Source organism: Oncorhynchus nerka, linkage group LG24 (assembly GCF_034236695.1).
Source record: "Oncorhynchus nerka isolate Pitt River linkage group LG24, Oner_Uvic_2.0, whole genome shotgun sequence".
Lineage (NCBI taxonomy): Eukaryota > Metazoa > Chordata > Actinopteri > Salmoniformes > Salmonidae > Oncorhynchus > Oncorhynchus nerka.
This window is the reverse complement of record NC_088419.1, coordinates 11,763,840-11,784,147: the sequence shown is the minus strand read 5'-3', so window position 1 is coordinate 11,784,147 and position 20,308 is coordinate 11,763,840. Positions and strand designations below refer to the sequence as shown.

Below are 20,308 nucleotides of genomic sequence, written 5' to 3'. Positions count from 1 at the left end.
GAACTGACAGACATATGAACTGACAGACAGAGAGAGAGCCCATATGAACTGACAGACAGAGAGAGAGCCCATATGAACTGACAGACAGAGAGAGAGCCCATATGAACTGACAGACAGAGAGAGGCCATATGAACTGACAGACAGAGAGAGGCCATATGAACTGACAGACAGAGAGAGGCCATATGAACTGACAGACAGAGAGAGGCCATATGAACTGACAGACAGAGAGAGAGGCCATATGAACTGACAGACAGAGAGAGGCCATATGAACTGACAGACAGAGAGAGAGCCCATATGAACTGACAGACAGAGAGAGAGCCCATATGAACCGACAGACAGAGAGAGAGGCCATATGAACTGACAGACAGAGAGAGGCCATATGAACCGACATACAGAGAGAGAGGCCATATGAACTGACAGACAGAGAGAGAGGCAATATGAACTGACAGACAGAGAGAGAGGCCATATGAACTGACATACAGAGAGAGAGGCCATATGAACTGACAGACAGAGAGAGAGGCCATATGAACTGACAGACAGAGAGAGAGCCCATATGAACTGACAGACAGAGAGAGAGCCCATATGAACTGACCGACAGAGAGAGAGCCCATATGAACTGACAGACAGAGAGAGAGCCCATATGAATTGACAGACAGAGAGAGAGAGCCCATATGAACTGACAGACAGAGAGAGAGAGCCCATATGAACTGACAGACAGAGAGAGAGCCCATATGAATTGACAGACAGAGAGAGGGAGACCAAACGACCTGACAGAGGGAGAGAGCCCATATGAACTGACAGACAGAGAGAGAGCCCATATGAATTGACAGACAGAGAGAGGGAGACCATATGACCTGACAGAGAGGGAGAGAGACCATATGAACTGACAGACAGAGAGAGAGAGATAGATAGATAGATAGAGAGAGAGAGAGAGAGAGAGAGAGAGAGAGAGAGAGAGAGAGAGACCACAGCCTTCGACTCAATTTGGCATGAGCGTCTGCTATACAAACTAATGGAAAGTGGTGTTGGGGGTAAAACATACGACATTATAAAATCCATGTACACAAACAACAAGTGTGCGGTTAAAATGGGCAAAAAACACACACATTTTTTCACACAGGGTCGTGGGGTGAGACAGGGATGCAGCTTAGGCCCCACCCTCTTCAACATATATATCAACGAATTGGCGCGGGCACTAGAAAGGTCTGCAGCACCCGGCCTCACCCTACTAGAATCCGAAGTCAAATGTCTGCTGTTTGCTGATGATCTGGTGCTTCTGTCACCAACCAAGGAGGTCCTACAGCAGCACCTAGATCTTATGCACAGATTCTGTCAGACCTGGGCCCTGACAGTAAATCTCAGTAAGACCAAAATAATGGTGTTCCAAAAAAGGTCCAGTCACCAGGACCACAAATACAAATACAGCGCCACAGGTAACTTCCACAAAGCTGTGAACGATCTGAGAGACAAGGCAAGAAGGGCATTCTATGCCATCAAAAGGAACGTCAATTTCAACATACCAATTAGGATTTGGCTAAAAATACTTGAATCAGTCATAGAGCCCATTGCCTTTATGGTTGTGAGGTCTGGGGTCCGCTCACCAACCAAGACTTCACAAAATGGGACAAACACCAAAATGAGACTCTGCACGCATAATTCTGCAAAAATATCCCCCGTGTACAATGTAGAACACCAAATAATGCATGCAGAGCAGAATTAGGCCGATACCCACTAATTATCAAAATCCAGAAAAGAGCCGTTAAATTCTATAACCACCTAAAAGGAAGCGATTCCCAAACCTTCCATAACAAAGCCATCACCTACAGAGAGATGAACCTGGAGAAGAGTCCCCTAAGCAAGCTGGTCCTGGGGCTCTGTTCACAAACACAAACACACTCTACAGAGCCCCAGGACAGCAGCACAATTAGACCCAACCAAATCATGAGAAAACAAAAATATAATTACTTGACACATTGGAAAGAATTAACAAAAAAACAGAGCAAACTAGAATGCTATTTGGTCCTACACAGAGAGTACACAGCGGCAGAACACCTGACCACTGTGACTGACCCAAAATTAAGGAAAGCTTTGACTATGTACAGACTCAGTAAGCATAGCCTTGCTATTGAGAAAGGCCGCCGTAGGCAGACATGGCTCTCAAGAGAAGACAGGCTATGTGTTCACTGCCCACAAAATGAGGTGGAAACTGAGCTGCACTTCCTAACCTCCTGCCCAATGTATGACCATATTAGAGAGACATATTTCCCTCAGATTACACAGATCCACAAAGAATTCGAAAACAAATCCAATTTTGATAAATTCCCATATCTACTGGGTGAAATGCCACAGTGTGCCATCACAGCAGCAAGATTTGTGACCTGTTGCCACAAGAAAAGGTGCAACCAGTGAAGAACAAACACAATTGTAAATACAACCCATATTTATGCTTATTTATTTTATCTTGTGTCCTTTAACCATTTGTATATTGTTAAAACACTGTATATATATATAATATGACATTTGTAATGTCTTTATTGTTTTGAAACTTCTGTATGTGTAATGTTTACTGTTCATTTTTATTGTTTATTTCAGTTTATGTATTATCTACCTCACTTGCTTTGGCAATGTTAACACGTTTCCCATGCCAATAAAGCCCTTTGAATTGAATTGAATTGAATTGAGAGAGAGGGAGAGAGAGAGAGACCATATGACCTGACAGAGAGGGAGAGAGAGACCATATGACCTGACAGACAGAGAGAGAGACCATATGAACTGACAGACAGAGAGAGAGAGACCATATGACCTGACAAACAGAGAGAGACCATATGAACTGACAGACAGAGAGAGAGAGAGAGACCATATGAACTGACAGACAGAGAGAGAGACCATATGACCTGACAGACAGAGAGAGAGAGAGACCATATGACCTGACAGAGAGAGAGAGAGAGAGACCATATGACCTGACAGAGAGAGAGAGAGAGAGAGAGAGACCATATGAACTCTCTCTCTCTCTCTCTCTCTCTATATATATATATATATATATATATATATATATATATTCCCTTAATTTTGTTTTCTCTCAAGCACAAGCACATGTGATAGTCATCCATCAAGCTCATCCAGCGACACATGATAGACAGCAGACACAGCGGGACCCCCCCCCCCCCCCCCACACACACACACACACACACACAAACACACACTACAGTTATGAGTGGATGAGTCAGGCTCACAGAGATGCCTCAGGAAGCTGATGCACTTTTGGAGCTCTGTTTTTTTTTTTTTTTTTTGAGCGACTACAGAGGCTGAGTCAAGAACCATAGCTCTTACTGACAGAGAGGTCTTTCCAGTTCTTTTTCACAGCTTGTCCCCGTGCCCTGAGAGATGCCTCGGAGGCTTGGAGCACAGCAGAGCAGCTCTCACAGTTAGCTACACGAGAGGCTGGTTGTTATTGTCTGTCTCTGGTTATGCTGCTGGAGATACATGATACACGAGAGGCTGGTTGTTACTGTCTTGTTTCTGTTTCTGATACCTATATTGTTCCATTCACTCAGTTGACCTGCATCTTATGAGACATACAGATCAGGGAGCCAGACATACCTTAGCCAGGTGTGTGTGTGTGTGTGTTTGTGTGTGTGCGTGTGCATGTGCGTGTTTGTCCTTGTATCCCACACACCGATTTGGCAGCCCCGTCCCCTTAAAGCCTCCCTCTGTCTGTCCGGGCTTTCATCAGGCCTAGTTCAGATTGACTGCAGATGCACACACACACACACACACACACACACACACACACACACACACACACACACACACACACACACACACACACACACACACACACACACACACACACACACACACACCAACAGAGCTCACACACATGTAAGTGGTTATAGTTGGCCTGGGCCTGCTTTGAGTTAGTTTGAGAGCCTTACTCTGTTCCTGCTACTGCCACCCTCACAGTGGCTATATGCTGCGCTTCTCTGTTCTGTTCTGCTCTGTTCTATTCTGTTCTGCTCTGTTCTGTTCTGTTATATTCTGTTATATTCTGTTTTGTTCTGCTCTGTTCTATTCTGTTCTGTTATGTTCTGTTCTGTTATATTCTGTTCTGTTCTACTCTGTTCTGTTCTACTCAATTCTGTTCTGTTCTGCTCTGTTCTGTTCTGTTATATTCTGTTCTGTTCTGTTATATTCTGCTCTATTCTGTTCTGCTCTATTCTGTTCTGCTCTGCTCTGTTCTGCTCTATTCTGTTCTGTTCTGCTCTGTTCTGTTCTGCTCTGTTCTGTTCTGCTCTGCTCTATTCTGCTCTGCTCAATTCTGCTCTGTTCTGTTCTGCTCTGTTCTGCTCTGTTCTGTTCAGTTCTACTCAATTCTGTTCTGTTCTGTTTTGTTCTGCTCTGTTCTGCTCTATTCTGCTCTGCTCTATTCTGCTCTATTCTGCTCTATTCTGTTCTGCTCTATTCTGTTCTGCTCAATTCTGTTCTGTTCTGCTCTGTTCTGTTCTGCTCTATTCTGCTCTATTCTGTTCTGCTCTATTCTGTTCTGCTCTGTTCTGTTTTGTTCTGCTCTGTTCTGCTCAATTCTGTTCTGTTCTGCTCTGTTCTGTTCTGCTCTATTCTGCTCTGCTCTGTTCTGTTCTGCTCAATTCTGTTCTGTTCTATTCTGCTCTATTCTGTTCTGCTCTATTCTGTTCTGCTCTGTTCTGTTCTGTTCTGCTCTGTTCTGCTCTGCTCTGTTCTGCTCTGTTCTGTTTTGTTCTGCTCTGTTCTGTTCTGCTCTGTTCTGTTCTGCTCTGTTCTGCTCTGCTCTGTTCTGCTCTGCTCTGTTTTGTTCTGTTCTGCTCTGTTCTGCTCTGCTCTGTTCTGCTCTGTTCTGTTCTGTTCTGTCCAGTTCTACTCAATTATGTTCTGTTCTGCTCTATTCTGTTCTGTTCTGCTCTATTCTGTTCTGTTCTGCTCAATTCTGTTCTGTTCTGCTCTATTCTGCTCTGTTCTGCTCTGCTCTGTTCTGCTCTGCTCTATTCTGCTCTGCTCAATTCTGTTCTGTTCTGTTCTGCACTATTCTGTTCTGTTCTGCTCTGCTCTGCTCTGCTCTGTTCTGTTCTGTTCTGTTCTGCTCTACATAGCCTTCTATTGCCTGATTAGCCCCCATTTTGACAAACAACAAACCATCGGAGCAGAGCTGAGAGGGGCATGCAGAGAAGGCAGAGACAGGAGGGGAAGGACGAGAAGGAAAGGGAGAAGGGGGCGAGGGGAGGAGGTGAGGGGTGAAGAGAGAGGGGAGGAGGTGAGGAGACAGGGAGGAGAGCAGGGGGTATGAGGTGAAGGAACAGGAGTAGGGGGGTGAGTTTGAAGGGGACCTCCGAGACCCTCTAGATCACAGCCAGGCTAATGAGAACCTGTTTACAACACCAGAGGGGTCAGATACAACACCAGACGGGTCAGATCAAACACCAGAGGGGTCAGATACAAGCCCAGAGGGGTCAGATACAAGCCCAGAGGGGTCAGATACAAGACCAGAGGGGTCAGCTCCTCCCCTGACAGGTGCACCCAGGATGGGAGGCCCTGTTTGTGTGTGGGTTTGTCAGGAGTGTGTGTGTGTGTGTGTGTGTGTGTGTGTGTGTGTGTGTGTGTGTGTGTGTGTGTGTGTGTGTGTGTGTGTGTGTGTGTGTGTGTGTGACTAGCTCTCACAGACTCATGTCAGAATTTGACATTTTTCTCAAATGTTGGGTTGGAATAGGGATACCGAGTGTTACCGTGTCTACTGCTTCAAACCTCACCAAGCCTCACTTTCTTCAACCCCAGATGTAATCATTCAATACCATGGCACAGTTCTCTATCTCTCTCTCCTTCCTTCCCTCCCTCTCTTCCTCTCCCTCTCTATCTCTTTCTCTCTCCCCCCCTCTCTCTCTCTCTCTCTCCCTCTCTCTCTCTCCCTCTCTCTCTCTCACTCTCTCTTCTTTCTCTCTCTCTCTCTCCCTCCTCTCCTCCTCCCTCTCTCTCCCTCTCTCCTCCTCCCTCTCTCTCCCTCTCTCTCCCTCTCTCTCCCTTTATCTCCTTCTCTCTCCCTCCCTCTCTCACTCTCCCCCCCCTCTCTTTCTCTCTGCTCCCTGGCATTGTGTTTGTGCTTTTAAGACAAATAATTGCTATAAAAGCCAATCTGGAAAGAATATAAGCGCTGTTAGGTTTAAGATCTAAGGTCCCTACAGAATACCTAATTGGCTGGTGGGGGTTTAGTAAAAACTAACCCAGGAGGGAGGGAAACTATTTTATGATTGGCCCACCTATACGCATATACCCACCATTAATGATGTCCTGTCTGACTACTGGCTCCTCCCACTACGGTTACTGGCCCCTCCCACTTAATTTGGAGTGTAAGCACGGTAACTAGTAGTTGAACTTCCTGGTCAGCGGAAGAGGGTTGAGAGGACAGAAGTGTGTGTGTGTGTGTATGTGTGTGTGTATGAGAGGAGAGAAGTGTGCGTGTGTGTGTGTGTGTGTGTGTGTGTGTGTGTGTGTGTGTGTGTGTGTGTGTGTATGAGAGGACAGAAGTGTGTATGTGTGTATGTGTATGAGGGGACAGAAGTGTGTGGATGTGTGTGTGTGTGTGTGTGTGTGTGTATATGTGTGTGTGTGTGTATGAGAGGACAGACGTGTGTGTGTGTGTATGTGTGTGTGTGTGTATGAGAGGACAGAAGTGTGTATGTGTGTGTGTGTGTGTGTGTGTGTGTGTGTGTGTGTGTGTGTGTGTGTGTGTGTGTGTGTGTGTGTGTGTGTGTGTGTGTGTGTGTGTGTATGAGAGGACAGAAGTGAGTATGTGTGTGTCAGTAGATAGACCATGGTAATTACTGCAAATTGAATCATAGCGAGGAGCTTTTATTGGCTGGAGCGACTGCTACATAGCAACACCGCTCCCCTTGTAGCTACTCTGGTGTGTGTGTGTGTTTACTCTGGTGTGTGTGTCTACTCTGGTGTGTGTGTGTGTGTTTACTCTGGTGTGTGTGTGTGTTTACTCTGGTGTGTGTGCGTGTGTGTTTACTCTGGTGTGTGTGTGTTGTGTGTGTGTGTGTGTGTGTGTGTGTGTGTGTGTGTGTCTACTCTGGTGTGTGACTCCGTGTGGCTCTACTACATGTAGATGCTGTATTTCCTGATGGGGGATTTCACAGCATCACACAGAGACAGCTGATTGGCAAGTCCTGATTGAATCATTTGCATATCCTTTATCTCTCTCTCTCTGTCTCTCTCCTCCTCCCCCTCTCTCTCTCCTCCCCCCTCTTTCCTCCTCCCCCTCTCCCTGTTACCCTCGCTTCTCATGCTTGTAAGGGAACATGATGAAATTAGTGTTTTTCAGTCATTAGGCATTTAGCAGAGAGCCATCGGCAGAGAGCCATTAGCAGAGAGCCATTAGCAGAGAGCCATCAGAAGAGAGCCACTAGCAGAGAGCCATCAGCAGAGAGCCATTAGCAGAGAGCCATCAGCAGAGAGCCATCAGAAGAGAGCCATCAGCAGAGAGCCATCAGCAGAGAGCCATCGGCAGAGAGCCATTAGCAGAGAGCCATTAGCAGAGAGCCATCAGAAGAGAGCCATTAGCAGAGAGCCATCAGAAGAGAGCCATTAGCAGAGAGCCATTAGCAGAGAGCCATTAGCAGAGAGCCATCAGCAGAGAGCCATTAGCAGAGAGCCATTAGCAGAGAGCCATCAGAAGAGAGCCATTAGCAGAGAGCCATTAGCAGAGAGCCATCAGAAGAGAGCCATCGGCAGAGAGCCATCGGCAGAGAGCCATTAGCAGAGAGCCATTAGCAGAGAGCCATTAGCAGAGAGCCATTAGCAGAGAGCCATCAGAAGAGAGCCATTAGCAGAGAACCATTAGCAGAGAGCCATTAGCAGAGAGCCATCAGCAGAGAGCCATTAGCAGAGAGCCATTAGCAGAGAGCCATTAGCAGAGAGCCATCAGAAGAGAGCCATTAGCAGAGAGCCATTAGCAGAGAGCCATTAGCAGAGAGCCATCAGAAGAGAGCCAATAGCAGAGAGCCATCGGCAGAGAGCCATTAGCAGAGAGCCATTAGCAGAGAGCCATCAGAAGAGAGCCATTAGCAGAGAGCCATCGGCAGAGAGCCATTAGCAGAGAGCCATTAGCAGAGAGCCATTAGCAGAGAGCCATTAGCAGAGAGCCATCAGAAGAGAGCCATCAGCAGAGAGACATTAGCAGAGAGACATTATCAGAAAGACATTAAGCTGCCAGTCCATTAACTGCCATGCAGATCTAACAGCAGATCTAACAGCATATGGCATTCTCTCTGGAAGATGTGACAAGATGCAAATTCACACAGGGAGGGGGTCTGTGCGGGTTTGATTAGCTAGCCACACACACACACACACACACACACACACACACACACACACACACACACACACACACACACACACACACACACACACACACACACACACACACACACACACACACACACACACACACACACATTGCTGAGATGTTCATGACCTAGTATTGAAATATATGTAATTGCAGGACTAGGAGCGTGGTATGGCTTGATTCCATAGTGACCCCCCCCCCCCCCCCCGTGATGTTCAACTGCACTGTTCTATCAGGAAAAAGCTCTAAAACCACCATGGTCCCTAAAGACTCTCTACTTACACTCCCCTCCTCCTCATCTCTGGTTCCCTCTCTCCCTCTCTCTCTCTCTCTCTCTCTCTCTCTCTCTCTCTCTCTCTAAAGACTCTCTACTTACACTCCCCTCCTCCTTATCTCTGGTTCCCTCTCTCTCTCTCTCTAAAGACTCTCTACTTACACTCCCCTCCTCCTCATCTCTGGTTCCCTCTCTCCCTCTCTTCTCTCCGTCCAAGCTGTAAGCTGTCCAGCGCTCAGCTGCCAAACAGGTCTGTGAAGACCAGCCAAACTAAACACAGGTAGACAGCCTAGCGTACCGACACATGCAACACGCTCCACACAGACTCCAGTAACTGTGGCGACGTGTGCCCCTCTTGGCTCAGTGATTGGTTAGACAGAGCCCCGGGGAGGCAGGTCAGCGAGTTAATGAGAGGCTCATTTACTGAAATGGTCTGTTCTTCTCTCAATCAGTGCTGTGTGTGTGTGGAGCCATTTTAAACACCCTTTATTTGATTACTAAAGACGTTAATCCTGGGCCTTGAACACGGCAGAGTCGGAGTAGGCCCCACATACTTCCGTCTCCCTGGAGGTAGACCCACATAACATGAAGAAGTGGATGCATATGCCTAGTGAGAACCACAAACTCTATTTCTCTCTCTCTCTCTCTCTCTCTCTCTCTCTCTATTGCTATCTCTCTCTCTATTGCTATCTCTCTCTCTCTCTCTCTCTCTCTCTCTCTCTATTGCTATCTCTCTCTCTCTCTCTCTATTGCTATCTCTCTCTCTCTCTCTCTCTCTTTCTCTATATATATATATATATATATTTCTCTCTCTATTTCTCTCTCTATTTCCCTCTCTATTTCTCTCTCTCTCTCTCTCTCTCTCTCTCTCTATTGCTATCTCTCTCTCTCTTTCTCTATATATATATATTTCTCTCTCTATTTCTCTCTCTATTTCTCTCTCTATTTCTCTCCCTCTCTATTTCTCTCTCTATTTCTCTCTCTCTCTCTCTCTCTATTTCCCTCTCTATTTCTCTCTTTCTTTCTCTCTCTCTCTCTCTCTCTCTCTCTCTCTCTCTCTATTTCTCTCTCTCTCTCTCTCTCTCTCTCTCTCTCTCTCTTTCTCTCTCTCTCTCTCTCTCTCTCTCTCTCTCTCTCTCTCTCTATTTCTCTCTCTCTATTTCTCTCTCTCTATTTATCTCTCTCTATTTCCCTCTCTCTCTCTCTCTCTATTTTTCTCTCTCTATAAATAAACATAAACATAGGTTGTATTTACAATGGTGTTTGTTCTTTGCAACAGGTTGCAAATATTGCTGCTGTGATGGCACACTGTGGTATTTCACCCAATACATATGAGACTTTATCAACATTTTGTGGGTCTGTGTAATCTGAGGGAAATACAGTTGAAGTCGGAAGTTTACATACACTTAGGTTGGAGTCATTAAAACTAGTTTTTCTACCACTCCACAAATTTATTTTTAACAAACTATAGTTTTGGGAAGTCGGTTAGGACATCTACTTTGTATATGACACAAGTCATTTTTCCAACAATTGTTTACAGACAGATTATTTCACTTATAATTCACTGTATCACAATTCCAGTGGGTCAGAGGTTTACATACACTAAGTTGACTGTGCCTTTAAACCTCCCTTTGCCAAGATAACAGCTCTGAGTCTTCTCCTATAATGCGTATTGAGGTTGGAGAATACATGGCAAGGGGTCTGAGACCATTCCTCCATACAGAAACTCTCCAGATCCATCAGATTCCCAGGTCCACGCTTGTGGACTCTCCTCTTCAACTCATCACACAGGTTTTCTATGGGGTTTAGGCCAGAGGACTGGGATGGCCATGGCAAAACCTTGATTCTGTGGTCAATGAACCATTTTCGTGTTGATTTTGAGGTGTGCTTTGGTTCATTGTCCTGCTGGAAGATCCAACCAAGGCCCAGTTTAAGCTTCCTAGCAGAGGCAGTCAGGTTTTGAGGTAATATCTGCTGGTACTTAATGGAGTCCATGATACCATGTATCCTAACCAGTTGTCCAGGGCCTTTGGAAGAAAAACAGCCCCACAACATCGAAGATCCACCACCATACTTCACAGTAGGGACGCGGTACTTTTCTGCATATCTATCTTTCTATCTACACCAAACCCACCTCTGGTGTTAGTTTCCAAAAAGCTAAATTTTGGTCTCATCTGACCATAGAACCTGGTCCCATTGAAACTCTATGTTGGCCTCATCTGACCATAGAACCTGGTCCCATTGAAACTCTATGTTGGTCTCATCTGACCATAGAACCTGGTCCCATTGAAACTCTATGTTGGTCTCATCTGACCATAGAACCTGGTCCCATTGAAACTCTATGTTGGCCTCATCTGACCATAGAACCTGGTCCCATTGAAACTCTATGTTGGTCTCATCTGACCATAGAACCTGGTCCCATTGAAACTCTATGTTGGCCTCATCTGACCATAGAACCTGGTCCCATTGAAACTCTATGTTGGCCTCATCTGACCATAGAACCTGGTCCCATTGAAACTCTATATTGGTCTCATCTGACCATAGAACCTGGTCCCATTGAAACTCTATATTGGTCTCATCTGACCATAGAACCCGGTCCCATTGAAACTCTATATTGGTCTCATCTGACCATAGAACCTGGTCCCATTGAAACTCTATGTTGGCCTCATCTGACCATAGAACCTGGTCCCATTGAAACTCTATGTTGGCCTCATCTGACCATAGAACCTGGTCCCATTGAAACTCTATGTTGGCCTCATCTGACCATAGAACCTGGTCCCATTGAAACTCTATATTGGTCTCATCTGACCATAGAACCCGGTCCCATTGAAACTCTATATTGGTCTCATCTGACCATAGAACCTGGTCCCATTGAAACTCTATATTGGTCTCATCTGACCATAGAACCTGGTCCCATTGAAACTCTATATTGGTCTCATCTGACCATAGAACCCGGTCCCATTGAAACTCTATATTGGTCTCATCTGACCATAGAACCCGGTCCCATTGAAACTCTATATTGGTCTCATCTGACCATAGAACCTGGTCCCATTGAAACTCTATGTTGGCCTCATCTGACCATAGAACCTGGTCCCATTGAAACTCTATATTGGTCTCATCTGACCATAGAACCCGGTCCCATAGAAAGTTCCAGTAACGTTTGGCGAACTGTAGGTGCTTGAGTTTGTTGTTTGATGACAGCAAAGTGTCACAGCCTGACCTTTGACCTTAGAGATACTTATTTATTCTCTATGTTTGGTTAGGTCAGGGTGTGACTCGGGTGGGAAAATCAATGTTTTCTATTTCTTTGTTGTTTTGCCGTGTGTGTGTGTGTGTGTGTGGTTCCCAATCAGAGGCGGCTGTCTATCGTTGTCTCTGATTGGGGATCAGATATAAGTTGTGATTTTCCGTTTGTGTTTTGTGGGGTGTTATTTTCTGTCTAGTGTCTGTGCCTGACGGAACTGTTCGCTTTCGTTTTGGGTATTTTTGTTTGAGTGTTTCTTGTAAATAAATATCATGAACACTTTCCACGCTGTGCTTTGGTCCACTCTTCCTTCCACCGACGACGATCGTTACACAAAGGCTTTTCTATGGCAACCTTTCCAAACAACTTGTTGTTACGTAGGTGGCGTCTGATTGCAGTTTTGGAGACTTTTTTTTTACCCCAAAACCCAACTCGCGTCTGCAATTCTCCAGCTGTGATCCTTGGAGATGTTTTGTCCACTCAAACTATCCCCCTCACTGTGCTCTGGGTCAATATAGGACACACGTCCTCTTCCAGGACGATTGTTAACATCTCCAGTTGTTTTAAACTTCTTAATTATTGCCCTGATTGTGGAAATGGGAATTTTCAACCATTGAGATATTTTCTTGTAGCCATTTCCTGATTTGTGAAACTCAACAACCTTTTGTCACACATCATTACTGTATACTGTATTTCCCATAGTGATGGATGACTATGGGAGCTTGGCCTGTGTGTCACCTCATATTTATACCCCAGTGAAACAGGCAGTCATGGCTTACCACTTAAGTGTTCCTAATCTCTCAGGTGAACTTTAAACATTAAATATGAATGGGAACATACTTAAGATAAATTTTACTCGTAAGAATTTCTAGGGGTGCCAATAATTGTGGCACACATGTTTCGGAGAAAAATATTTATTTCATATATTTCCGTTTTATTTTTTTTAATGATTTTACTTCAATTTAAGGTTTGATTTTTGTGAATATTTTGACTGAAATTACCAAGAGGATAAACAGAAAATACCTTTTTTTCACAGCCGTTTTTCTCATATTTACCAAGGGTGCCAATATTAGTGGAAGGCACTGTAGGTTTCCACACTACCTTCCTTCCATCTATAGCATTTATTAATATTATTCCGTTCCTTTGGCTTTGATGCCTCATGATTGAGTATTGCTCTGTTTCAAGTAGGCACTCTGAGAGAGAGACTCTGGGTTGAGGTCAACGATAAAGTAGTCTACAGTACTACTGCCAAGAGATGAGAGCTATAGGTTCACCTACCAGAGGACTCACCTCAAAGCCCACTGTACCATTGACTATGTACTGTACACACCCAGCATGCGACAGAGCTGCAGGAGTTGTGACCTGTTTTTGTTGGTTATGTTGTCGTAGTTGTGCCTAGGGGGGCATATGGGGGAGGGAATGCTGTCACCTCCAGGCAGGCGTTTCTCTCTCTTCCTCTCTCAGCTCCCTCTTTCTTTCCCTCTCCCTGTCTCTCTCTTGTCATATATCTTTCGTTCCCCCACACCAAAACACACACACACACACACACACACACACACACACACACACACACACACACACACACACACACACACGTTAGTATTATCCTGCCCCTAGGCAGCCCCGGGTTTGTTTGCATATTGTTCGTATTGCTCATAAATGCATATGTGTTTGTCTGAGGAGATCACACTAACCATTCTCTCACTCAGGTTATCATATGACATTCTCTCACTCAGGTTATCATATGACATCTCTCACTCAGGTTATCATATGATATTCTCTCACTCAGGTTATCATATGATATTCTCTCCGTGGGAGCTCTGTGATGAAGTCGACTGTCCTGGGAGAATAGAATACAATATCTCTCTCACGTCATGTTGTTATGTTGGTGTACAGCAGGGTCGTGTGAAAAGGTCATTGAGATCCTAATTTTATATGCTGTCGTTCCAGACATGCCAAACGATAATGTATGTATGTTGATTATACCTGTGTTGTTATGTAGGTGATTCAGTCATGCATTCCTTTCTACATTCTTCTCATGTTACAATCGCTCCCTTTTTCTCGCTCCCTTTTCTACCCCCCCCCCCCACCCCCCTCTCTCTTTCTCAGGTAAAGATGAGCCGTCCAGCTACATTTGCACCTCTTGTAAACAGACCTTCACCAGCGCCTGGTTCCTGCTCCAGCACGCCCAACACACCCACGGCATCCGCATCTATCTGGACACACACCCCTCCAACTACACCCTCACCCCTCGCATGGCCCTCCCCCCTCCAATGGGTGGGGGAGACTCCCTCCCTCGTTCTCCCTTACCAACCTTCCTGGGGGACACCTCTAACTCCTTCCACCTCCTCCGAATGGCGGCGCCACTACTCAGGGAGCACCACCCACACCATCCCCAACACCCTCACCACCCCCGTCCCCCTCCGGGCTATCTGGACACCCGGCTCCCTGCCACCCCACCCTTCGTCAGACCCCCACCCCCCAGACACCTCCTGGAGCGCCTGGGTCCAGAGGAGATGGGGCCCCTGCTCTTCCAGCACCCCAGTGCCTTCGAGAGGGTGATGCGTCTAACCCCAATGGATCCTCCTTCCATGGACTTCTCCAGAAGGCTCAGAGAGCTGGCGGTTGGCAACAATACTAACAACGGAGGCCCTACACCTCCTCTATCGCCCACCCGGGTGCCCCCCATGCACCGCCTGCTGAGTCCAACTCTCTTCCAGTCGGGCTCCAAGCCCCCACCGTTCCTCACCTACCCCCCACAGCCCCCCACGCCTCAGGGAAACGCCACCACTCCTCCCCAGGGCCAGAACCAGGCCCAGGTATGTGCAGTGTGTCCTGGGATATATGCTGATGTATGTATTGTAATGTCTTATATGTATTACATAATTGCCTGTAATGTTGCCAAGACATTTCCCCTATGGGACAATTAAGAATTAATTTGTTCATACATTCATTCATTCATTCAGGTCCAGGCCCAAGCCAAGTCCAAGTCCTGTGAGTTTTGTGGAAAGACCTTCAAGTTCCAGAGCAACCTGATAGTCCACAGACGGAGTCACACAGGAGAGAGGCCCTACAAGTGTCATCTGTGTGACCATGCCTGTTCTCAAGCCTCCAAGCTGAAGAGACACATGAAGACACACATACACAAGTCAGGCTCCATGGGGAGCTCCCCTGAACAGGAGAATAGAGGAGAGGTAGGAGAGGGGGAGGAGAAGAGCAGAGAGGGGGAGGGAAGAATGGGGATGGACAACGAGGAGGAGGAAGAGGATGAGGAAGAGGAAGAAGAGGAGGAAGAAATTGAGGATGAGGAGGAGATGAGGAACGGCCTAAGTAGGCCTGAGTCTAACCTGAGCATGGACTCAGAGTTCAGCAAGAACAGGGAGAACGGGTCGAGGCCTTCCCCAGACGAGAAGCCTCATGGTGGGGATAGAGTGACGGAGAGCGGAGGGGTGGGTATCATGCACCCATACAACCACCTGGACAATCACCTGAGGCTGGCCCCTTCCAAGAAGACCATGAGTCTGGATAGGGAGAGGCAGCCTAATAGAGAGTCGAGAGAGGGGGAGATGCAGGGAGGGGGGAGATGGAGATTGAGCGGGACAGAGAGCGGGCGTTGGACAGGGCGATGGGCAGAGCGATGGACAGAGAGAGAGAGATTGAAAGAGAGGAGAGGCCCTTGATGAACGGAAGGATTAGTGGGTCTGAAGACTCTTTCTCTGGACTGTTCCACCGCCGGCCCACCCCCATCACCAGCCCCAACCCCTCCAACAAGAGAATCAAGGTAAGAACCCCCTTTTAGCTACTCCTTTAAGTGACTTTTTTTTATTTTTAAATAACTTGTGTTTTTATGTTTTCTTATGTTTGTCGTTTACACAACTGTTTCCAATACTATAAAACAGACGTTTAGACTGCTGAAAGAAGTACATCATTTTTCTCTTATCTAGTTGTATTGTTTTACTGGGTTTAGATTTGTTAAATTCAGTGTAAATAAACTTTAATTTCGTTCTATTTGATGTGAAGGTGGAGAAGGAGTTGGAGCTCCCCGCGGCTCCGACCCTCATCTCCCCAGAGAACATGTACTCCCAGCTCCTGGCGGGTTACGCCGCTTCACGCCACTTCATCAGAGAACCTTTCCTCCACGGCTTCAGTGACGCCCACCAGTCCCCCTTCGCCACCTCCTCAGAGCACTCCTCCTCCGAGACGGGTTCCCTCCGCTTCTCCACCTCTCCTGGGGAATTCCTGGAGGGAGTGGGCGCATCGGGCCGCAGCGGCAGCTCCACCCCTCACCTCCTGCGGGGTCCCGGACCGGGTCGACCCCCTAGTAAGGAGAGCCGACGGAGCGACACCTGCGAGTACTGTGGGAAGATATTCAAGAACTGCAGCAACCTGACGGTGCACCGACGCAGCCACACGGGAGAGAGGCCCTACAAGTGTGACCTGTGCAGCTACGCCTGCGCACAGAGCTCCAAGCTAACTCGCCACATGAAGACCCACGGGCAGTTTGGGAAGGAGGTGTACCGCTGTGACATCTGCCACATGCCCTTCAGCGTCTACAGCACCCTGGAGAAACACATGAAGAAGTGGCACGGGGAACACTTGATGGTCAGCGACGTCAAACTGGAGGAGGCTGAGAGAGGCTAGGTTACGCTAGGCCAAAGCTAAAGCTACAGGCTAGGCTAGGCTAAAGCTAAAGGCTACAGGCTAGGCTAAAGCTAAAGCTACAGGCTAGGCTAGGCTAGGCTAACACCTCAGACTCATTCTGAATGAACACTTACAGGACTTCAACATGGGGCTTGGCTGGATAATCTTTCATCTTCTTGAATATTTTTGGGACAATTTAATGTACGTAATTCTGTTTTTGTTTGTTCTTTTTGTCACAGAAACTGCCAACTGAGAAATATAACAAAGGGAAACATGGGATGTTTCTAGAAACCTTTAGTTTCCTGCCAACTATTGATCTATCTGAGGATTTTATCATTTTCGGAATCCATTGAGCCTTTCTACTGTGCAATAATGTCTGTATTTATTGGAGTTTTGTAAAGATATTGGGCATGTGCAGGTACATCTTTTGGGGTTTTATAGGGAATTAGATAGCTAGCTAGTAAGTTTTTAAAAAATATGCTGAAGAATTTTTTTTCTAAAAAACACAACTTGAAACAGGTCACACTTGATTAGAAATACAATTTTAATTTTGATTTGTTAATTAAAAACAATTCCTTTAAGGAAACTATAAGTAAATGAGCAAACTTCTTAAATGATGATAGAAATGATTTATTTTTGATCTGTATTATTAATATCGTATTAGGTCAACATCTCTGACATCAAGCACTGAATGTCACTATGACAACAGAATTTACATTTTAGGATTTCAAAAAACCCCAAATGTTGATGTTTTAAAAGTCTGAATTAGATTACAGCCAATTTTACACAAACTATTCTTTTTTAATATCAGCATGTGTTATTATGATGATGCAATCCAGTCCCCACATTCCCAATATTAGCCGGGGACATAAATATTCCCAATATTAGCCGGGGACATAAATAGCGGTTGCAGACATTGACATGAACTCCTTAGATGCAGGATTAAATCACCATGGGAATATTTAAGATATATCAGTTCAAACTTGCTGTAGTAAATGTGGAAAGGAGAACAGTCCTATAAAACGTTATGTGTGTGGATGTTTTGGGAAGAGTAAACCGTTTTATTTCATCAAACATTATGTAAATATTCGATTTTCTTTAATAACAGAAACTAAATGTATACTAGCCCCATATTTTACATTTGGAATGTCCACTCTAACTAAAACAATCAAAGATCTGTGGCTTGAGTTACTTAAGTTCTGAATAATATACATTGTTATTGCAACCATTCACTAGATAATTGCAATACAGGTCCTCTCAATAGTGCTTCCTTCCTATGGTCATACTGTTTACATTTGAACAACATAGCGGCAATGTCCCTTACACCCTCTTGACACTTGATAAAGCTTCATCAAAACCAATTTGTTAAGTTAAACTTTTAAACATTCTACATTGTACTGTACATTCCACTTCTAGAATCATTTCATTGTTCCTTCTGGGGAATTCCTGAACAGTAGTGTTCTCGTCGCCCAGGGTGAGTTCTGATCCCCTCAGGATTCAGCAAAACGGTCTCAGAATGGAATTCATATCAATGCCTGTGTTTCTCCACTGTGTGCTCTAAGCCTCAATCTGCCTGCCTGCTTTCACAGTTCACTAACTCAGCGTTCATGTATTAGTAGAGCAGCTTTGAAAAGGAAAAGGTGGGGGTTGTTCATTTTGCTTCACAAAGCGATATGGGGGTTTAACGCCCAATAACAGATTTGTGAAGACACTGTACGTGGCGTTCGTGACTTTTAGGGATTTACAATTTGTGATTTTCAGCTGCGTGGAATGAGGATGGCTCATCCTTGAATGAATCTAAAAAAGCCTATTTGAGTTACATTGAGTTATGGTAATAATGTTCAGCACAGCAGTTAGACTGATGGCCACATGACCTTGAGATCTGATTGGATCATTCTTGAGGTAGAAAATGAAAAATTGAAATAGAGAAAATGGAGAGGGGATAGAGGGAGAGAGGGAGAGAGACATAGAATGAAAGAGAGGGAGAGAGAGAGACCCAAGCAAGGATCAAAGTCATTCAAATGAAATTGAAAGCATATGAAAAGTGTGTTTTAACCCAAATGCATATCTACTGGTCAAATCTAATACCAAGGACATCAGAGAGAGAGAAAGAGGACCAATATTAGGGAAGATTGAGGCCACATCTTCCCTTAATACAACCATCTTCAATAGAGATAATCACCTCACCTCAAAGATATCACTTCACACAGCCTGTTTTAAATGTGCTGTGTGTGTTTAGGCAATTGGACATGGGTGTGCTCTCGAATGAAAATCTTCCTATTTATCATCATCTTGTTGACAGAAATCAGATTCTTACACAAGACACTCATCTCATAATGGTCCTCTATTTCAGATCAGCATGTGGAAATGGAATAGATTAGTTGTCATAATATATGCGACTGGCTGAAAAGGTGTACATACCATAGAGACATGCGTTTGGGGAAAAACACATGTTGATATTCAGTAAGAGTACATCTTTAGTGTATTCCAATAAAACATATATATTTTTTAATCAATTCTCACTTCAGAACAAAGTTGATAATAACTATAATAACTGTTATTATTGCAATTGAGACAGCGGAGAGGAGAAACCTACAATTCCCACTTCTGAACAAGCTTCATATATTCCATCCAAAATATGGATGCTAGAGAGTTATTTTAATCGCATTGAGGAACCAGGAAGCCAGACCGGCAAAACAGAACTAGTAATCTCATACAAGAACCTTCAGTACCAGAATAATGTTTACAGTGTTTGAAGTGTGTTATCGATGAAATCCTGTGTGTTTTGAAATAACAAAGTATTCTTTTCTTCAATGTTTTGAATGCCATAACGAGCATTGTATGGTTATGATGGTGGAGGGATTTTATGAAGTAGATTTACATGAGTAGTTGCGTATAATTTCTTGCTCACTGTATGACGATACACAGTGTTTTTGTACTATTAATAAATGACGCTGTGTTTTTAAAAACAAAATGGTTCCAACATTCTGCCTATTTTACCTTCCCAATCCAATTGTGATTTGATTCAAATGTTTAAAGTCGTTTTTTTGGTAAATCTATCCTAATATGGATAAAAAAAAAAAACATTTAAATTAGAAATCATCCAGAATATCAGAGGAATTTTGAGATTGGGATTCTGCAATGGGTTATGGGAGAAATGCTTTTAAAAAATTTTTTTTTTAATCAGTTTTAGGAGGCGTTCATGGACAATATTGTTTTTTTTCTTCTCATGATTGGTTGAAGTTCTTGTGATGGCACTTAAAATTTAAATTTTAACACATTTTCAACTTTCATGACTTTTGCTCTTTGTACAAAAATATTTTTTTCTTTTTCTTTTTGTGAGGGATTGTTGTGAAAAATAAGTAGTTTCAAAGCAGCAGCAGTAACGTCGGCTGTTTTGAACATATATGTATTTTTGTAATGTGTTGAAAAGAAAGTCAACAAATCCAATAAATGTTGCAATTGCCTATCTGAAGTATTTTTTAACATGACTATCACCATTACTGCTAACATCTGAAGTAGTTATTAACATTAATATCACTATTACTAATAACATTAGCATCTTTTACATTACCATTGTTGCATCTTTAGTTGTTTATTTTACAATAACCCCCAGTAGTTATGTTGCATGTCTCATGACTGGTGCTTAAAACTGTTGCCCTCAGCAGCCCCGTTTATACCTGGTGCCTACATGGGTTCTTTATCCTGATCTTGTCTTTATTCTGATTGCGTCCACATTTCCAGAAATGTGTCTACACACATGGTATTAAAATAT

At 44.6% G+C, this 20,308-nt stretch overlaps 1 protein-coding gene across 1 annotated transcript in view; it reads left to right on the top strand.

The window, feature by feature from the left end:
* LOC115107520 (B-cell lymphoma/leukemia 11B-like) overlaps nt 1–20,000 on the top strand; it is a 51,925-nt gene extending 31,925 nt beyond the window's left edge. Inside the window, 4 exon segments of the mRNA XM_029630901.2 lie at nt 14,002–14,711; nt 14,859–15,444; nt 15,447–15,673; nt 15,913–20,000. Of these exon segments, the coding sequence (XP_029486761.2) occupies nt 14,002–14,711; nt 14,859–15,444; nt 15,447–15,673; nt 15,913–16,533 (2,144 nt within the window). The 3' untranslated portion in view covers nt 16,534–20,000.
* The last annotated feature ends 308 nt before the right edge of the window (nt 20,001–20,308 follow it).